Source organism: Terrapene carolina, unplaced genomic scaffold, assembly GCF_002925995.2.
Source record: "Terrapene carolina triunguis isolate 2854851 unplaced genomic scaffold, T_m_triunguis-2.0 Scaffold96, whole genome shotgun sequence".
NCBI classification, from domain to species: domain Eukaryota; kingdom Metazoa; phylum Chordata; order Testudines; family Emydidae; genus Terrapene; species Terrapene triunguis.
The window spans coordinates 30,678,551-30,697,314 of NW_020664447.1; the positions used below are offsets into that span (position 1 = coordinate 30,678,551).

Genomic DNA, 18,764 nt, shown 5'->3' on the forward strand with positions numbered 1-18,764 from the left:
CCTGCCCCAGTAACACCAAGATTTCCACATTGCTGGGGCCTGTGCCTTGTGAGAGGTCCATGTCAATTTCCTCATCACTATCGTCGCCGCGCTGCAATCGCCTCCTCCTCAGCTGGTCCTGGTTTGGCTTTGGCATGTCCAGGAGGCTCTGCATGTTTTCCAGGACAATGCGCGTGGTGTTCATAGTGCTCAGAATTGCCGCGGTGATCTGAGCGGGCTCCATGATCCCAGTGCTGGCTATGGCGTCTGGTCTGAAAAAAGGCGCGAAAGTAGTATCTGACGGACCAGGGGAAGAAGGGAGGGAGGGAGAGAGGGAGGGAGGGGCGAGTGACACCGCGTACAGGTACAGGGAATTAAAATCAAGAAAGGTGGCTTTGCATCAGGGAGAAACACAAACAACTGTCACACAGAATGCCCCCCCCCCCAAAGATTGAACTCAAAAGCCTGGGTTTAGCAGGAGGGAGGGGGGAAGCAAATGAATGGAGAATAAATCTATTTTTTACATCTTAAGACGACGGCGCAGCATGACTGATAGCCCTTGGCATTTTCTGGGTGCTTGGCAGCAAATACTGGGCGCTTGGCAGTAAGCCTTCAGGTCTATTGCACGATCTGATGCCCACTGCAGTATGACAACGATGGATACCAGTCGTAATATACTATCTTCTGCCCAAAAGGCAAGGGGTTGCTGCTGTATAGCAATGTTGCCCCATCCTGCGAATAATACATCTGATAACCATCATCATCAAGGCAAGGGGGCTGGTGCAATGCAGCCCCACGGCTGCCAGCCCCATGTCTGCCAGCACCCAGATAGCCCTCGGCCTCTTCTGGGTGCTTAGCAGACAATATTGGGCACTTGGCAGAAAATAGCATACTACGACTGATAACCATCATTGTCTGCCCGGGTGCCCATGATCGACAGCCACTGCAGTACGATGACGACGGTTACCAGTTGTAATATACCATCTTCTACCAAAAGGCAAGGGGCTGGTGCAATGCAGCCCTACGGCTGCCAGCCCCACAGCTGCCAGCACCCAGATCGCCAATGAAGGCTACCAGTCATGCTGCACCGTCTACCGCCAAAAGGCAGTAAGCTGCTGCTGCTGTTTAGCAATGCAGTCCCACGTTTGCCGGCACCCGGAAGAGATATGGTGACGGTGAGCTGAGCTGAGCGGGCTCAATGCTTGGCGTGGTATGTTGTCTGCACAGGTAACCCAGGTAAAAAGGCGCGAATCTATTGTCTGCCGTTGCTGTGACGGCGGGGGAGGGGCCTGACGCAATGTACCCAGAACCCCTCGCGGCACTGCTTTGCATCATCCGGGCATTGCGATCTCAACCCATAATTCCAATGGGCGCCGGAGGCTCCGGGAACTGTGGGATAGGTACCATAGTGCAATGCGCCGGAAGTCGACGCTAGCCTCGGTACTGTGGACGCGGTCCGCCGACTTCATGCACTTAGAGCATTTTAGGTGGGGACACACACAATCGGCTGCATACAACCGGTTTCTATAAAACCGGCTTCTATAAATCCGACCTAATTCTGTAGTGTAGACATAGCCTTAGACTCAGCCCAGAGGGGTCACTGCAGAAGTTATCATGGCAGCTTCCAGGAAAAGGGAACATATAAATAAACCACAAAACAGTGAGAATGAGCCAAAAGGGTCTCTGGGGTCCATTTCCCCCTGCCATGAGGGAACAGTCTGGCCCCAGCTCCTTGCTGAAAGGCAGCCAGTCTCTGGGCTCCTTGCAACACGAAGGCTAGTCTCTGGGCTTCTCCCTGCATGGCAGAATGAGTCCCGTCTCATTCATATGCAACAGGGGCTGGGGAGGAGCTGGGCATCTCCAAGGTAGTGCATGCTTTAGACCTCACTCTCCGTGGAGGGCTTGCATTGGTGTTTCCAGCCTGTGTCTGGGAGTGAGCCGCGTCGTTCCGGGGTGGCTGCTGCCGTGTTGACACTGCTGCACTCAGACTGCTCCTCCTGCAGCAGCTGCTCAGTTTCGGTGTCATCCAGCGAGCCAGAGCTGGCCTGGATAGAGACAGTGTCAGTCTTCATGCAGACATGGTCCCGGAGTATCCCTCCCCGGGAGCTCCGTATCTGCTTGATATCATCCCACTCAGACTCGTCACCGGACAAGAGACATATCCCTTCCACAATCTTGATCTTTTCCTTGGTGTAGCAATGATCATGACCAGCCTAGCAGGGAGACAACAGAATGCAAATACCCACAGAGCATCAGTCACTTCTAGCCAAAGAACAAAGCAGCGACTGGAATGAGGACAGGCAAAGAAGCAAGCAAAGGGATGGCCCTCAATGAAAAGAGTAACTGGTTGCTACCATCAGGACAGGAGAGTCCATTCTAGGCTCCCCCTTCACAATGCTCAGCCTAGCACACCAGCCCTCCCCAAAGGAATACCCATTCCAATCTCCAGGCTCCTTCAATCCATGGAAAAAGGTGAGGGAAGATGGCTCTTCTGCTTCACTTGGACAAATGGAGCCAATGCTATTTGGGGGCAGGAATAATACTAGAGCCAGAACCTGAATAGGAAGGAGAAACCTGGGAAGCAGGAACAGCCAAGAGAGACTCGAGGGCAATAGGCAGGAAATCAGGTAGGGGTTTGCAATGGGATAAGGCCGCTAAAAAGGTTAATCAGTTTGGGAGATGCATATGCAGTGGCTTTATATCGCAAACCAGGGAGAAGCAAGTTGCCCTCTATACACATCTTGAGACAGCTCACCTGGACTACTGTGTTGGGTTTGAGCACCTCATTGCAACGAAAATAGTGGAGGAAGTATAGAGAAGAACAACAGAAATGATCAGAGGGCTAGAGGGACAAAGTTATGAGCAGAGATTAAGAGTGAATTCTGTCTAGCTTGGCTCAGTGATGAGTAAAGAGGCATGGGTGTAGACATCTGATAGGTGTTTGTAACACACACACACACCCCCGAGGAGAGAAGAATTGTGTGTGTGTGTGACACGTGGGTATATCTAAGCAATGGGACTAAGAAAAAAAAAAGGGAAAGATTTAGAGTGAATCTCAGGTAAACCATTCTGACAGTGGGGTATTGGAGGCTGGGAAATACAGAGGAAAGGTTGGGGGATCTATTTCTTGGGGCATTTAAAACAATACCACTAAAAATTGTCCTATATGGAACAATCCTATCCTGGCCCCTGGGAAAGGGAGTCAGTGGTAGAACAGGCCATATCCATCTCCAGGGTCTACAAGAATCATAACAAAACGCCCCCAGGTAAATTATTTTCTTTAAGTAGCATAAACTGCAAACCCTTAGCCACACAACCAAAGGACCTGTGCTAGAAAATTCCCTTTCCATCCCCAGCCCAGGGAGGTAGTTGAGCTAGTTCAAAGGCACAGAACACAGACACATGGGAAGCCAGCCGAGCAGCAATTAGTACATGACAGTGTTAGAGCCTTTCAGTGCTGCAGGAGTGAGGGAGGTGGGGGTCACTCACACATACACATACCCACATACAAACAGTGCAGTGATACCTGACGTGAGGATGTGAGCAGAAATCAGAAGAAGAAAGATGAGAAGCTATCAGGGGGATGAGAAAGTTGCTGAGGAAACAAAGAGGAGAAACTAAGTGCTACATGGTAAAATAGATACAGCCCTATATGGGGCCCATACCAATGCCCTGGTCATCAGCATTTTCAGTTCTCCTCTCCACCCTACCCCTCCACATGGTGCATAGACAAGAGCTGCGTCCTTTCTAGCCAGACTCTTCCTGGTTCTCTCCGTGACTACCCAGGGCAGCGTTAGGGTGAGTAGGGAAGGACAGGGCTCAGCCAAGGAACATGGGTCCAAAGGTAGAATTTTCCCTTTAAACCCAATAGCCTGGTGGCCAGCAACACTGTAAAAGGGACACAGGAGACTACAGGAATGGAGGGGAAAGTTGGAGCCTCAGGCAGGTATGTGCAACTGGGACACAATGAGGAACTGAGAGATGCTGCTAGTTAAGCCCTGTGAGTCTTGCTTGGTAGCTTACTGCAGCTGCCCTCACCCATCCCAGGGATCTTCTTGGGACAGATGGTGGAGAGCTCTGGGGATGGGGATGTTTTTGGGGTTCAGGCACCTGCCAAGAACCAAGCACAATTCTCTCTCACTATTTACATAGATTTGTAATGTTAGGACAGTTTGAAGTTGGTCCTTGAGGCCTCTACCAGCAGCTCTTACCTCCTTCTTATAGCACAGCTGGTTGTACAAGGTCGGCTTGGGAATAGTTTCGATCTTCACCTCTTGGGTAGATGTCCGGTATGACGGGTTACTGTAAGTCAGGTTCCCCAAGCCAGAGTCTGTGAACTTAGACTTCTTGTGTCTGTAGGAGGAGAAACCAGGAGAAGGTGGAAGAACAAATAACAGAAATATCCAAAACACATGACCTGGTAGTAATGGGAGACTAACTACCCAGATATCTGTTGGCAAGGTAACACAAAATGTCCAGTAAGTTCTTGGAATGTGTTGGGGAGAACTTCTTGTTTCAGAAGGTGGAGGCAGTAACTAGGGACACAGCTAGTTTAGACTTGATTCTAAGTAACAGGAAGGAATTGGTTGCTAATCTGAAGGTGCAAGGCAACTTGGGTGAAAATGACCATGAATTGATGGGCTTCAGGATTATAAGGAAAGGAAGAAGTGAAAGCAGCAGAATAAGGATGATGGACTTCAAAAATCAGACTTTAACCAACTCAGAACTGGTAGATAAGGCCCCAGGAGAAGAAATTCTAAGAGGAAAAAGAATTCAGGGAAGCTGGTAATTTCTCAAAGAGACAATATTAAAGGAGCAACAGCAAACTATCTTGATGGTAAGGAAAGACAGAAAGACTAGTAAGAGGACAGTATGGCTCCATCAGGGGCCTTTAATGACCTGAAAATCAAAAAGGAAACCTACAAAAAGTGGAAACACCGACAAATTGCCAAGGAGGAGTACAAAAGAATAGCACAAGCATGCAGGGACAAAGTCAGAACGGCTAAGACACAAAATGAGTTACACCTAGCAAGGGACATAAAAGGCAGTAAGAGGAGGTTCCATCAATACACTAAGAGCAAGAGAAAGACAAATGAAAGTGTAGGTCCTCTACTTAGTGGTGAAGGAGACCTAACCGAGAACTCCAGAAAGCTGAGGTATTTAATGCTTACTTTGCTTCAGTCTTCACTAAAAAGGTTTATTGTGACCAGATGCTTAATAGAATTAATTTAACAACAAAGGGGAAGGAACACAAGCCAAAATAGAGAAAGAACAGATTAGAGAATATTTAGACAAGTGAGATGTATTCACGTTGGCTAGGCCTGATGACATTCACCCTAGTGTCCTTAAGTGACTAGCTGAAGCAATCTCAGAACTGTTACCAATTATCTTTGAGAACTGATGGAGAACAGGTGAGGTTCCTGATGACTGGAAAAGGGGAAACGTAGCAACTATATTTTAAAAGGAGAAACACAGAGCACCTGGAGAATTATAGAGCAGTCAGCCCAACTTGGATTAGGAGAGAGCAGGGTTATAAGGAATAGTTAAAATGGATTTGTCAAGAACAAATCATGCCAAACCAAACTAACTTCCTTTTTGACAGGGTTACTGGTCTAGTGAATAGAGGGGAAGCAATACTCATGATATATCTTGATTTTCGTAAGGCTTTTGACACAGTCCCACATTATATTCCCATCAGCAAAATAAGGAAAGGTGATTAAATTACTATAAAGTATACAACTTGTTGAAAGACCGTACTCAAATCGTAGTTATCAATGGTTCACTGTCAAAGTAGGGGGACATATCTAATGGGGTCCCACATGGGTAGTATCGTTCTGGGTCTGGTACTATTCAATATTTTAATTAATGACTCTCATAATGGAGTGGAGAGTATGCTTATAAAATTTGAGGATGACACCAAGCTGTGAGGGATTGCAAGCACTTTGCAGGACAAGTTTAAAATTTTAAATGACTGACAAATTGAACTGAAATCAACAAGATGAAATTCAATAAAGTACTACATTTAGGAAGGAAAAATTAAATGCACAACAACAAAATGGGGATAGTACTGCTGAAAAGGACGGGGATGCTTATAGTGGATCACTAATTGAATATGAGCCAATAATGTGATACACTGTGAAAAACGCTAATATTTTTCTGGAGTATATTTACAGGAATGTCATGTGTAAGACATGGGGGTAATTATTCTGCTCTACTTGGTACTGGTGAGGCCTCATCTGGAGTTCTGTGTCCAGTTTTGAGCGCCAAACGTGGATAGATTGGAGAGTGTCCAGAGGACAGCAGCAAAAATGATAAATGGTTTACAAAACCTGACCAATGAGGAAAGGTTTTAAAAAAACTGGGTATGTTTAGTCTTGAGAAAAGAAGACTGAGAGGGGCACCTGATAACAGTCTTTAAATATGTTAGGGGCTATTATAAAAAGGACTGTGACTGATTGTTCTCCATGACCACTGAGGGTAGGTGAAGAAATAACAGGCTTAATCTGCAGAACGGGAGACTTTGGCTAGATGTGAGAAAAACTTTCTAACTATAAGAATATTTAAGCACTGGAATAAGTTATCAAAGGAGGTTGTGGAATCCCCATAAGTGGAGTTTGTTTAACCCTGTTCTTAAAAACCACTTGTCACAGACAGTCTAGATTTACTTGGTCCTGTCTCAGTGCAGAGGACTGAACTACATGACCTCTTGAGGTCCCTTCCAGCCCTACATTTCTATAATTCTGTCAGTAGAGGGATAGGGTCCCATTGTCAAAAGGTCCATTTCTACAGACAAGGCCCCAACCCAGTGACCAGAAAGCGCCAATGATCTGTTTGTTCCCTCAGGCCAGAGGAGAGCCTGTTTCATCAGGTACAGGTATTCCCTTCAGCTGCCTGTACAGCCACCATGCACCAGTGCAATGCAGTCAAGTTGTCTCTCGCTTATATCAGTATAAGTCAGAGGTGACTCCACCACTAGGCAATGAAGTCATATTAGTGTAAAACCCATCAGAGCAGAATCAGGTCATGGACTTGACAGAGATCAGTAGAAGGAAACAAGTCCCCCTTAGGAGAGGGTCAAGCTATGAAAGAGCTTGAGAGAGCAGCTGGCTGAAAGCATTTGGAACTCAGATTTACTAGACCAGCATTTCTCAAACTGCAGGTCAGGACCCCAAAATGGGTCACGACCCCATTTTAATGGGGTCGCCAGGGCTGGTGTTAGATTTGCTGGAGCCCGGGGCCGAAGCCCGAGCCCCACCACCCCGGGCTGAAGCTGAAGCCAAAGGGCTGCAGCCCTGGGCAGCGGGGCTCAGGTTAGAGGCCCTTTGCCTGGGCTTCGACTTTGCCCCCGCCATCCCCCTTCCCCCAGGGTGGTATGGCTTGGGCTTTGGCCCCCCAACCCGGGGCAGCAGTGCTCGGGTGGGCTCAGGCTTTGATCCCCCGTCCTGGGATCATGTAGTAATTTTTGTTGTCAGAAGGGGATCGCAGTACAATGAAATTTGAGAACCCTTGTACTAGACAAAGTCCAAAGCCATGGTGATACAAATTCCATCGCACTCCTGCATATGATTTTCTAGACTCTCTATAAAATAGAGCCAAACAGGATTTTGCAGAGCAGGGAGCAGGAGGGCTGGGTGGACGCGCAGAGGGTGGCTTGTCTCACATGCTCTTTATAGGGAGGAGGAGAACTTTAGGGCTGCCCAACAGTTCAGTCTGCTCCCCGAGGTCCATGTGGGGCAGGGGGCTTTGTAAATAAAATGAAGTAGTTATTATTACTGTTTCCAGATAATGAGATGCTTGTAGCCCCAGTGATGAAGGACCTCTGTTGAAAGTCTCCTTCAACCAAAAAGACTCAATTCACCAGCAACAGGAAAGAAGGGGACAGGATGGGAAGTGGGGGGGTCAGATACCTGTATATAATTAGAGCAGCAATAAGCAGCAGAATGACCAAGACACTGAGGAGGCCTCCAATAATGTAGCTGACATGCAGCCCTTCTCCTGAAAAAGAACAGCAAGGGTGAGAGGAGGCCCTTTCTTTGCCACTGGACTATGTTCAAAACTACTGTAGCTGTGTGTGCATGCGTGTACCCACCTATGTACTGGGGTTTAGCAGCCCAACTCCAGGGTGGAGCTTGGCACAGCTTGAGCCCATTCTCTCCCCCTCAGGGAATCTGGAGAAGACTTCTGAAGTACGGGTGATATTATTTCTCAAAGATAGGGGCAAGTTAACCCCCTTCTGCTACCAGGTTACTCCCTGCTACGGGGTCAGTCTTCCTCACCAACCAGACTAGAGGGGGAAAGCACCCTATGGGAACTAAGCTTGTTCCGCCTGAGTGATGAATTTGGGCGTTGGGGAACTCTGCTGTCCTTCAAACTAAAATCCTCTCCTCTGGCCACCCAGGGAAGAGCCTGTTTGGGGCTGAAAGAGAGCATGACTGATTTTCATCCTTGGGATACTCCTTGTCTTGCTCAGAATGAGATTGAAGAAGGTCACATTGAGTCCTCAACACCTTGGAGCGAAAGGCCCTGGCATAACCTGGAAGAAAGGTTCAGCTAGCAGAGGGTAAGGAAGAACAACTCACCTGTGGTTGCCAGTACTGCCTCATTCTTCCGGTTGCACGGGCCTTGGCCAACATCTTTGTCAGAGCAGCTGAAGGGCACAAAGATACAGAGTTATCATCTCACTGCACAGAGCAGCTAGTCATCTTCTGGGCATGGATGGAGCCATGTAGGATAGGGCAGGCTGCAGCTGGGAATGGAGGGTAAGCTGGGGGGTAGAGAAGGGGCAGTATGACAAGAGCTTCCTTTGCCTACTCAAGTATACCCTTCTACCCAGATGTGAGAGGTTTCTCTGGACCCAACTCCTTAGATCCTAGAGTGTCCACACTCTTCTGTCTCGCTACAAGTGAAGCTGGAATCTTTGGACAGCTTGTGCATGGGATATATTCAAGAAAGGGCATTAGCGCTGAGCAGTCACTCTTCCTCTTCCCTCTGCAGTGAAAAAACATAAAACTAATCTCAAAGGAAAGGAAAAAAAAAAAAAAAAGCCAGCTCTGCAGAGAAAAAAAATTCTGCAAGGATTTTTATTCCCAGCAAAGAGAAAGTGGTATGTCTTTGCTTGGAGTTAATACCCCAATATGCGATTGAAGAGCTCTCCCTGCTGGGCAGGGAGAGAAGTAGGCCAAGGAAGAATGGCAGAAAATACTTTCCATGCATTGAATCATAAAAGTAAGACCTGCAGACACGCTGTTTGGTCCCATCCTAGCCATCCCTTCAGGGTCAAGGCAGGACTGCTCCCAGGGCTCTGCCCAGTCTAGTTTAAAATGATCAAAGCAATGGAGCTCCCACCCCATCCTCTGGGAAACCATTCTCCAAGTTAAGAGGTCAGCAGTCATACATGTGAAGCACAGGGTACCATGGGCAGGGCCAAGAGGATTCCTGCACCTTGCACAGTCAATCAGGCTAGCAGGAACATTTGAATGAAGTGGGTAGCGAGGCCTATGCAGCCCATGCCAGCTCCAGAGAGATACAAAAATGTGGATTCGCATCCGAAAAAATCAACTTGTATCCGACCTGCAATCCGCACTCTGTCTTGTATCTGCAGCCGCACCAGCAGCACGCTATCTCACAGTGCCTCCTAGGAGGAGTGTCTGTGTGCGAGTGTACTGTATACAGGATCTCAAAAGCGGGGAAGCAGCAGTCTGCAGCTCATAGCCTATGAGGCTGCTTCCTCACTTTCTAGATCCTGTATTCCTCTCCCCTTCCCGCCCCCATACAGAAAAAGGGGAGGAGATAGATCAAGAAGCATCTATCTGCAGCTCATAAGGCTTCCTGACTTACTTTGCAGAAGCAGCTGCCTCCCTCTCCAACTGACCTGATATGGCAATACTGAAGTCAGGAGTTTCCTAAATTGCTTGGCTGCTTAAACTCCATCAATAGGAGCCTGGGGGGTTTTGCTGGCTGTCTTGATCTATCACCTTCCCTTTCTCTGTATGGAGCGCGGAGAGGGAATATAGGATCTGGAAGGCAGGGAAGCAGCCTCACAGGCTATGAGCTGCAGACAGCTGCTTCCCCATCTTTGAGATCCTATATTTAGAGCCCTGCGTGAATACAAAATTTGTATCCGCATCCAATCTGCAAAAATGGTCCTCGGATATCCACAGATTTGCAGGGGTCTAGTGCGTGTCTCTGTCTTCATAGACAGGGTCTTCTGTGGCTATTTACAGGGTGCCTAGAGGTTGTATGGTCTCACTCCATCTTGGGGTGGTGTGATAGGGCGGTGGAAGGTGAAGGGGACATGCGCATCCTGCATTCAACTCTCAAGTCCAGATTGCAAGCTGCAAAGTCACTCACTTTCCTTCCGTTGCTTCTAGGGATGTGTGGGGTTTGGTCGTTGAGGAGCCTGATCTGCCAGGTGAGGTCTGGCTCCTCTCGCTCACACTGGTTGTTTCAGGAACACGGGGCACCCTGCCAGGAACTAAACAATACAGACAGAAAAATAAATAGGAGCCCAGTTTAGTGAGACAGATGGAGAAGTCTGCTAGACCACAGATCATTTCCTAAATAGTGAGACCAAGAATTTGTGTACAGAGCTCAGACACCCCATGCCCATCCTTTCCAGCAGGAAGCAATGTAAGAAAGATATTTGAAGCTCACAGCTGCTTGACTTACAGTATAGAACATTGTAGGGACTTTTGTAGGTTGTGGAGACCTCCCAGATACTCTGATTCTCAACAGGAGATGCTAAAGGCCAGGGTGGGAGTGCTGGCTGTGGTTCATATATAGATGCTATTACCCCAGAGAACCTCTCTGAACTCACCAGTGGAGCAGGGTCGTCCATCTGGTTCATCTGGACATGCACAAACAAAGTCAGAAACCCTGGCGAAGCAGAGATGGGTGCAGCCTCCATTATTCACTCCACAGGCATTTGTACCTGAAGGAGACAACCAAGCCATTAAACCTGGAGCAGGTGATCAGGTGAGGCCTTGATGGAGTTCAGGAGCCTCACTTCCCTTTTAATCAAGATAGACTGCCCAGAAGGCCAAGGAATTTCTGTGCCACATGAACCAACCCCTCTACCCCACAGTGCTGAGAGAATGATGGAGAGAGTCAGGCACCAGCGGATTACAATAACCATGTAAAAAAGGGGCTAGAATCTTCTGGGAATCAGCAGAGAGGACCAACCAATGCAGCCAAACAGCAGATCTTAGGAATAGTCTCTCTGTGTTACTACAGAGAATTCTTTCCCAGGTCTCTGACTGGAGGATCTTGCCCACATGCTCAGGATCTAACTGATCGCCATATTTGGGGTTAGGAAGGAATGCCCAGGTCAGATTGGCAACGACCCTGGGGCCTTCCTCTGCAACATGGGGCATGAGTCACTTGCTGGTTTGACCTAGAGTAAATGGTGGATTCTCTGTAACTGAAGTCTTTCAATCAAGATTTGAGGACTTCAATAACTCAACCAGAGGTTATGGGCATAGGGCAGGTGGGTGAGGTTCTGTGGACTGGGATGTGCAGGAGGTCAGACTACATGATCATGATGGTCCCTTCTGGCCTTAAAGTCTACGAATCTAAACTGATTGTTTAATAATTTCTTCCAGGATATCTTCCAGGTATCAAAGTTAGGTTAACTGGTCTATAATTCCCCAAGTCCTCTGTTCCCCTTTTTAAAGACAGATACTATACTTGCCTTCTCCTGTCCCCTGGGAACTGCCCCTCCCCTCCATGAGTTCTCAAAGATAATTGCTTATGGTTCCCAAATTGTTTCAGCTAGTTCCTTACAGACACTAGAATGAATTTAATAAGGTCTGGCCAACTTGAATACATCTGATTTATCTAGATGTTCTTTAACCTGATCTTTCTCTATTTTGGCTTGCGTTCCTTCCCCCTGGTTGTTAATATCAATTGTGTGATGCATCTGGTCATAATTAATTCCTTTAGAGAAGACTGAAGCAAAATAGGGATGAAACACCTCAGCCTTTTTCCAGTTGTCTGATATTTGCTCTCCTTCCCTGCTAAGTAGAGGTCTACACTTTCCTTCATCTTTCCCTTGCTCCTACCCTGTTTATAGAACCTCTTCTTCTTGCCTTTTATGTCACTTGCCAGGTATAACTCTTTTTGTTCCTTAGCCTTTCTGGTTTAGTCCCTACATGCTTGTGTTATTATTTTGTAATCATCCTTAGCAATTTGTCCATGTTTCCACTTTTTGTACGTTTCTTTTTTGATTTTCAGGTCATTAAAGAACTACTGATGGAGTCATATTGGCCTTTTGCTATTCTTCCTATCTTTCCTTCACATCGAGATAGACAATATCAAAGGAGCAACAGCAAACTCTTTGAGAAACTACCAGCTCTCCAAAACTCCTTTTTCTCTTAAAGTTTCTTCCCATTGAACCTTACCTACCAGTTCTCTGAGTTGGTTAAAGTATGATTTTTTTTTTTAAGTCCATCATCCTTATTCAGCTGCTCTCGCTCCTTCGACTCATGAAATCTACCATTTTATGATCACTTTCACCCCAGTTGCTTTCCACCTTCAGATTTGCAACCAATTCCTCCATTAGTAAGACTCAAGTCTAAACTGATTGCCCCCTGGTTACTTCCTCCACCTTCTGAAACAAGAAGTTGTCCCCAACACATTCCATGAAATTACTGGCCATTTTCTGTTACTTTTCCAACAGACATCTAGGTAGTTCAAGTCTTCCATTACTACCAGGTCTTGTGTTTTGGTATTTCTGTTATTTGTTCTGAACATGCTTCATCCTTCTCCTGATTATGGTCTGTAGTAGTCTCCTACCATGACACTGCTCCTGTTTCTCCCCCTCCCCCGCCGCATCTTCACCCAGAGACTTTCAACGGGCCTTCCTCTCACCTCCTTCTGGACCTCAGAACAAGAATATATATTCTGGATGTACAATTCAACTCCTTCTCCCTTTTTTCCCTGCCTGCCCTTCCTGAATGAGGAAAGACAGGCAGCTATAAGGAAGTTCTGACATAGGCTTCCTCAGCTGAAATCTCAAAGAGGCAGAGAATGTGCCCCAACAAGACTGAGGGAAGAGTCACAGTTTGTAGGGCACACAGAGAGGGGTGGGTGGAGGGTAAGGGCTCTCTGGGTAGACTCTGCACTCATTAAATATGCCAGGATACCTGCAGCCTGCTTGGCACCAACTAGCAGAGGCAGCAATTAGGATCACCCCATATACCTGTCTGCCTCTGTGGGGAGACCACAATGATATCCATTAGCCCCTCAACATTGGCCAGGACAGTCTCCTTGTTTCGGCCTGAGTATTTGTCCACTCGCTGGATAGATTTGGTTTGCCAGTCAGTCCAGTAGATCCACCTGTCCTGCTGCTCAGAGGGAAAAATCAAATGCATTAGAGCACTTGGCCACGTATATAAAAGAATTGCACAGAAGAGTATTCATGGGGCTTAGGGCTCCAGACAAAGCCCCTTCCCAGTCTAACTTCCCTCTTCTCGATGTCAATCAGAAGCTTCCCCCACCTCCTCGAGCCACTTAGCCTAGGAACAGCCCTAGGTAAATCCCAAACCAGAGAAGCACACACCAGATCCCCCACTACCCCATATATACCCAAGAAGTCTGTACTATCCCCTAGGGAGTACAGCAGTCACTGCATTCACCACTACCCGTGGGCTCCTCTTTACCTGTGTCAGGGCAAAGGGGTGCGACACCTGGCTGACCAGCACCTGGCGTAGCTTCCCATTGAGATCAGCACTCTCGATACGGTCAAGATGTGCATCCACCCAGTAAATCCTATACAGACAGGGAAAAAGAGATGAGACCAAGCCCCACGGTTAGTCTTCCACCCATACTCACACTCCTCACTTCTGAGTCACTCACTAGCCCAAGATGACGCCTCACATCAGGCAAAACACTTCAGAGGATCGAGCTAAAAAGGCTCAGGTGCACTACATATCTTACTCAGTTCTCCTGGGTATGACAGCATCACTCCCACTCTTGCACTGACCTTCTAGTATCATAGTCTAATGTCAGTCCATTGGGCCAGCCCAGGTCGGTGTTGATTAGAATTTTGCGCTCAGAGCCATCCAAGTTTGCCCGCTCAATTTTAGCGATGTGACCCCAGTCCGTCCAGAAGAGGTACCTGAACAGAAAAAACGCAGATGCAAGAGACGGGTAAGCCCCTGGGGGATGGGGGAGGAGGCATAGGGACAGGTTTGAGACTTTGCATTATTAAGTCCACTAAAAGCTTTACTTGTGGACTAAAACAGCTGAGTCTACATTTTTCACTAAAGTTCCAGTTTTGTTCATTTATCGCACCCTATTTTCCCAATCTTGGCCCCCATCACTCCCAGCTGGACCTAACCTTTCCCCAGTTGCTATCATCATCCCACTCCATGCACAAGCAGCCCAGTCTCCGGAAACCTGCCAGACTCAGACCATACATCCTTCCTTTCTCCCAGATCTCCCTCCCATTGAACTGGCCTTGTACAACCTGACCTCCCCCATCTTCCCCTCCACTTGGCCCTAGACCTACCCCTTCTTGGGAAAGGCAGCAATTGCTCGGGGTTCATCCAGGCTGTTATTAATAAGCACTTTTCTGCAGCTGCCATCCAGTCTGGCCACTTCAATGGTGTTGCGACCTGTATCCGTCCAGTACAGGTTCCTGGCAACCCAGTCCACTGCCAAGCCATCCGTCGTCTTCAGCCCGTGACCAATGACCGTCTCCATGCTGCTGCCATTCAGGTCTGCCCGCCTGGGGGAATCAGTGCCAAACAGGATAAGGCATAAGAGGGCTCCTCATGATCCTTCAAGTCTCCCTGTGCCATTCTTCTCTATCAATGGGACTACCAGTCCCTACCCCCAGTTACTATGAAGGCTAAATATGCCTCCAACAATTAGTTCAGTAACACAAACTGCTCTGTGTGCTGTCGGCAAGTATCATAAGAACATAACATAAGAATATAAGAATGGCCCTACTGGATCAGACCAAAGGTCCATCTAGCCCAGTATCCTGTCTTCTGACAGTGGCCAGTGCCAACTGATCCATCCCCTGTCACTCATTCCCAGTTTCTGGCAAACAGAGACTAGGGACACCATTCCTGCCCATTCTGGCTAATAGCCATTGATGGACTTATCCTCCATGAATTTATCTAGTTCTTTTTTGAACCCAGGTATGGTCTTGGCCTTCACAAAATCCTCTGGCAAGGAGTTCCACAGGTTGACTGCATTGTGTGAAGAAATACTTCCTTTTATTTGTTTTAAACCTGCTGCCTATTAATTTCATTTGGTGACCCCTAGTTCTTCTATTATGAGAAATAGTAAACAACACTTCCTTATCTACTTTCTCTGCACCAGTCATGATTTCTCTGTACCATCACTACATTCCCAGCCCTTCAGGCAGGAACCACCTCCACCTACTGGAAAAGTCTAATCTATAAGAGCAGCCAACAATGCAAAAAATCTCAGCCTGAGAGGCTGCGTGCCCAGCAGCCACTTACCCCTGGGCACCTACCTGATGACATCAAGGAAGACATCTGTGTAGTAAATCTTGCCATCCACACTGTCATAGTCCAGAGAGATGACATTGTTCAGTTCTGGGACAGGGACATGCACATCAGTGTGATCATTTGTGTCCAGTGAGATGCGTCGGATAGAGCCACGGCTGGAGAAGAGCAGATAGGTCTCTGGAGAGGGGTCACAGGTCTGCTCATCGCTCTTCAGCTGGATGCCGGTGGGGCAGGCACAGGAGAAGCCAGCAGGGTGGGGCAGGCAGAGGTGGGAGCAGCCACCATTCCTTATGCTGCACTTGTTAAAGCCTTTGGGAAAAAGGGAGAGGAAAAATCAGCCTGACTCCATGTTTCCAGAGACCTAAGGCTTCCATCTCTTTACAGGGCATGAACACACAATTCACTGGCAACCTGATTTCATTCCAAGCACATCCTTGCTAGGACTAGATTGTAGGTCACCACAAAGGGACATTTACCCAAAGATTCAACTGTGCTCTGCAGGGATCAGTGGATGTGGGGGGTCCAGTAGGGATAGCCTCCTGGCCTGTACCCCTTGATATCAGAATTTCCCAATGGAAGAAACAGCAAACAGCTGGTTTCCATTGGCCGGCTGAGGATCATGTGATTCCAGTTTAGCTCTGCTATTTGCAATAACAGCAACAAGACCCTAGCTGGGAAGAGTGCAGGAGTGGCATAATAAGCCACCCCTAGCCAGTCTGGCCCAGGAGTTTCCATTCTAAGTTAGACACATGCAGCAGGGGTGCTAGGTAGGCCCACATTAAGCTAATGGCTTCTAAGTGGGTTTGCATATTTAGTTTTAACATGGGAGTAGTCAGACTTTTTTAATTAATAAATCTATATATATTTAGTGTAAGGGCGGAAAGTCCAGCAGAAGCAAGGGGGAAGGCAACAGGTATGGGACAAGGGCGGTGTCAGGGCTGGAGTAAACATGAGGGAGTGGGGCTGGGATGCTGACCAAAAGCAGCACGTCTTGAGGAGGGAGCGGGGTTGCATACTGCACAGTGTTACGGAGGATGTTCCAGCCATGTGAGAAGAGGCCAAGAGCTGCCTAAGGAGGCACATTCCAGTGAACCAAGCCAGCAGAGTGAGGGAACAGTAAGGATGGGAAATGAACTAGAGACAGGGAATGGCTGTGCACACCCCAGAAGGGTAGGGTAAGGAATTTTACACTGCCAAGGAGACATTGGAGGAGGAGGAGGATGTGATGAAAACAGCAGTTTAGCAGCAGTAGACTTGAGTATTTGCTGTGTCTGAGAATGGGCTGGACTGAGTGACAGCCTCAATGTAAGGAGAGCAGGGGAAGCAGGAGTCAAAAATGACACCAAGACTGTGCACCTGGGTAACTGGGTGGATGATGAAAACAGTCAGTTACTGTGGGAGGGGGTCAGGGGAGGGACTGAGGTTGGAGAAGGAATTTATTTTCGGCCCTGCGTGATCTCCCAATGAAACACCAGAAGATCCCTCTCAATGACAGCTTCGAGGCCCCTCTAGTCATTAAGGCCTGATGATGCTCCTGGCTCCAAGGCAGCCTGGAAACTCACCAAGCTGCCGTGTCCTGTCAACAGCTTGAATGTCCATCAGGCCGGGCAGGTTTGCCCTCACCAGGATGACGTTGGCACCGGTGTCCTTGTCAGCCCTGTGAATGCTGCGGGTTTGCCAGTCAGTCCAGTAGATGTATGAGTCCAGTAGGGTGAGACCATAGGGATGCTGCACTGGGGACAGCAGGGTGTGGCGGTTTGCACCATTTAGGTCTGCAGCCTCAATGCGCTAGAGAAGGGGCAAGAAGGAACGCCCTGCTCAGTCCTTTCCCTTAGATAATGTCCTGAGCAAAGACAAGCATGCGTGAAGCTGGGACTGGAGTCCAAGCAAGCAACATGGCTCTGGTCCACCATCCCCAACAGCCCAAGCCCACAGGAAGCCTCAGAGTGCTTCCACACAGTCCCCTTCTCTTCTGACACCTTACCCAGGGGCTTCAGAAACGGCCTCTAGGATACCAAGGCTCCAATGTTAATCCCATAGGAATCGTTAAAGAGAAGACACCAACCTCTGTGTGCGCATCAGCCCACAGCAGCTGCGATCCAGCCTTATCCACTGCCAGCCCATTGGGCCAGCCCAGGTTGTTGCTGATCAGCACCAGGCGTCCTGAGCCATCCATGCCAGAGCGCTCCAGCTTGGCGTTCTCACCCCAATCTGTCCAGTACATGTATCTAGGGAAAAGGGGAAAGCCAAGAACACATCAGAGAAACAGCAAAGAGGTTAATGCCTCCAGGCCTCCTCCCTCAAGAAAGTCCCCTGCCAGCACTAACCCCATCTCGTGATACAATGCAATTGCTCTTGGGCTGTCCAAGTTCTGCCAAACCAAAACCTTCCTCATTGATCCATCCAGGTTGCCCACTTCAATCCGATTGGTTCCCGTGTCTGTCCAATATACCTTGCGGCCAATAGCATCCACTGCCAGCCCATCTGTGGTCAGCAGACCTGAGAAAGCAGAATTGTACCAAGGTAACTTCTCATCCTTCAACACCGATCAGATAACCCAGGAGATTACCCCTGCTCACCACTCAAGTCTGGGAGCGCTCCCCCTACAATACCTACAGGACTTCCATCTCTGACCTCTCTAGAGCTGGAAACCCAAGGAATCCCCCTCCAGGCTGCCACATGAAGATATGGTGCACTCTGCAAACCATCCCTCACCTGTGGTGATGATGTCCTCATACTGTGAGCCATCCAGGGCAGCCCTGCTGATTTTCCGCAGCGTGCTATCTGACCAGTAAACCTTTCCTGGTAGGGAAATAGGAAAAATTAAAAATCAGCAAACTCCTTCAAATAGCCCCAGGCCTCCTTGAGATTATAGGCACCTGGATTACTCCGAAGAGCAGCAGGGTCATGCAATCCAGTGGTCTGTCAGAGTCCAGCGACACAGGACACAGAGCCACGGTAATCCAGTTAAAAGGATAGAAAAGCCACAGCTCCTCCAGTTCCAGCCTCTCCCAGAGGGAGGTGCCATAGTGAAAGGTGAGGAGCACTGCCTCTGGGGAGCTCCCGGCTGCTCTTGAAAGGGTCCCTGTACAGAATGATGCAGTTTATTATTTAAAATGTTACTGACCAATAGTGTAATCAGACCCATGTCTGGTTTTCAGGAGGGTCCCAAAGGACAAAAGTCAGACATTCTAACCCACCACACAAAATGGGGTTCAACCCAGACATATAATGCCAGATACACAGGCCAGGTCAATCCTCAAAATTTAAGTCAAACCAGTTAAATTGCTCAGGGGTGTGAAA

General features: G+C 48.2%; 1 protein-coding gene across 1 annotated transcript in view; it reads right to left on the bottom strand.

Moving 5' to 3' along the window:
* Nucleotides 1–1,571: 1,571 nt before the first annotated feature.
* LRP4 (LDL receptor related protein 4) overlaps nt 1,572–18,764 on the bottom strand; it is a 109,774-nt gene continuing 92,581 nt past the window's right edge. Inside the window, exons 24-38 of the mRNA XM_029911406.1 lie at nt 18,177–18,263; nt 17,789–17,960; nt 17,527–17,689; nt 17,024–17,249; nt 15,467–15,770; nt 14,489–14,707; nt 13,961–14,095; nt 13,638–13,746; nt 13,178–13,322; nt 10,796–10,909; nt 10,330–10,453; nt 8,559–8,626; nt 7,887–7,974; nt 4,191–4,332; nt 1,572–2,192 (exon numbers count right to left, since the gene is read on the bottom strand). Coding sequence (XP_029767266.1) covers nt 1,857–2,192; nt 4,191–4,332; nt 7,887–7,974; nt 8,559–8,626; nt 10,330–10,453; nt 10,796–10,909; nt 13,178–13,322; nt 13,638–13,746; nt 13,961–14,095; nt 14,489–14,707; nt 15,467–15,770; nt 17,024–17,249; nt 17,527–17,689; nt 17,789–17,960; nt 18,177–18,263 — 2,432 coding nt within the window. The 3' untranslated portion in view covers nt 1,572–1,856. The remainder of the gene's footprint in view (nt 2,193–4,190; nt 4,333–7,886; nt 7,975–8,558; nt 8,627–10,329; nt 10,454–10,795; nt 10,910–13,177; nt 13,323–13,637; nt 13,747–13,960; nt 14,096–14,488; nt 14,708–15,466; nt 15,771–17,023; nt 17,250–17,526; nt 17,690–17,788; nt 17,961–18,176; nt 18,264–18,764) is intronic.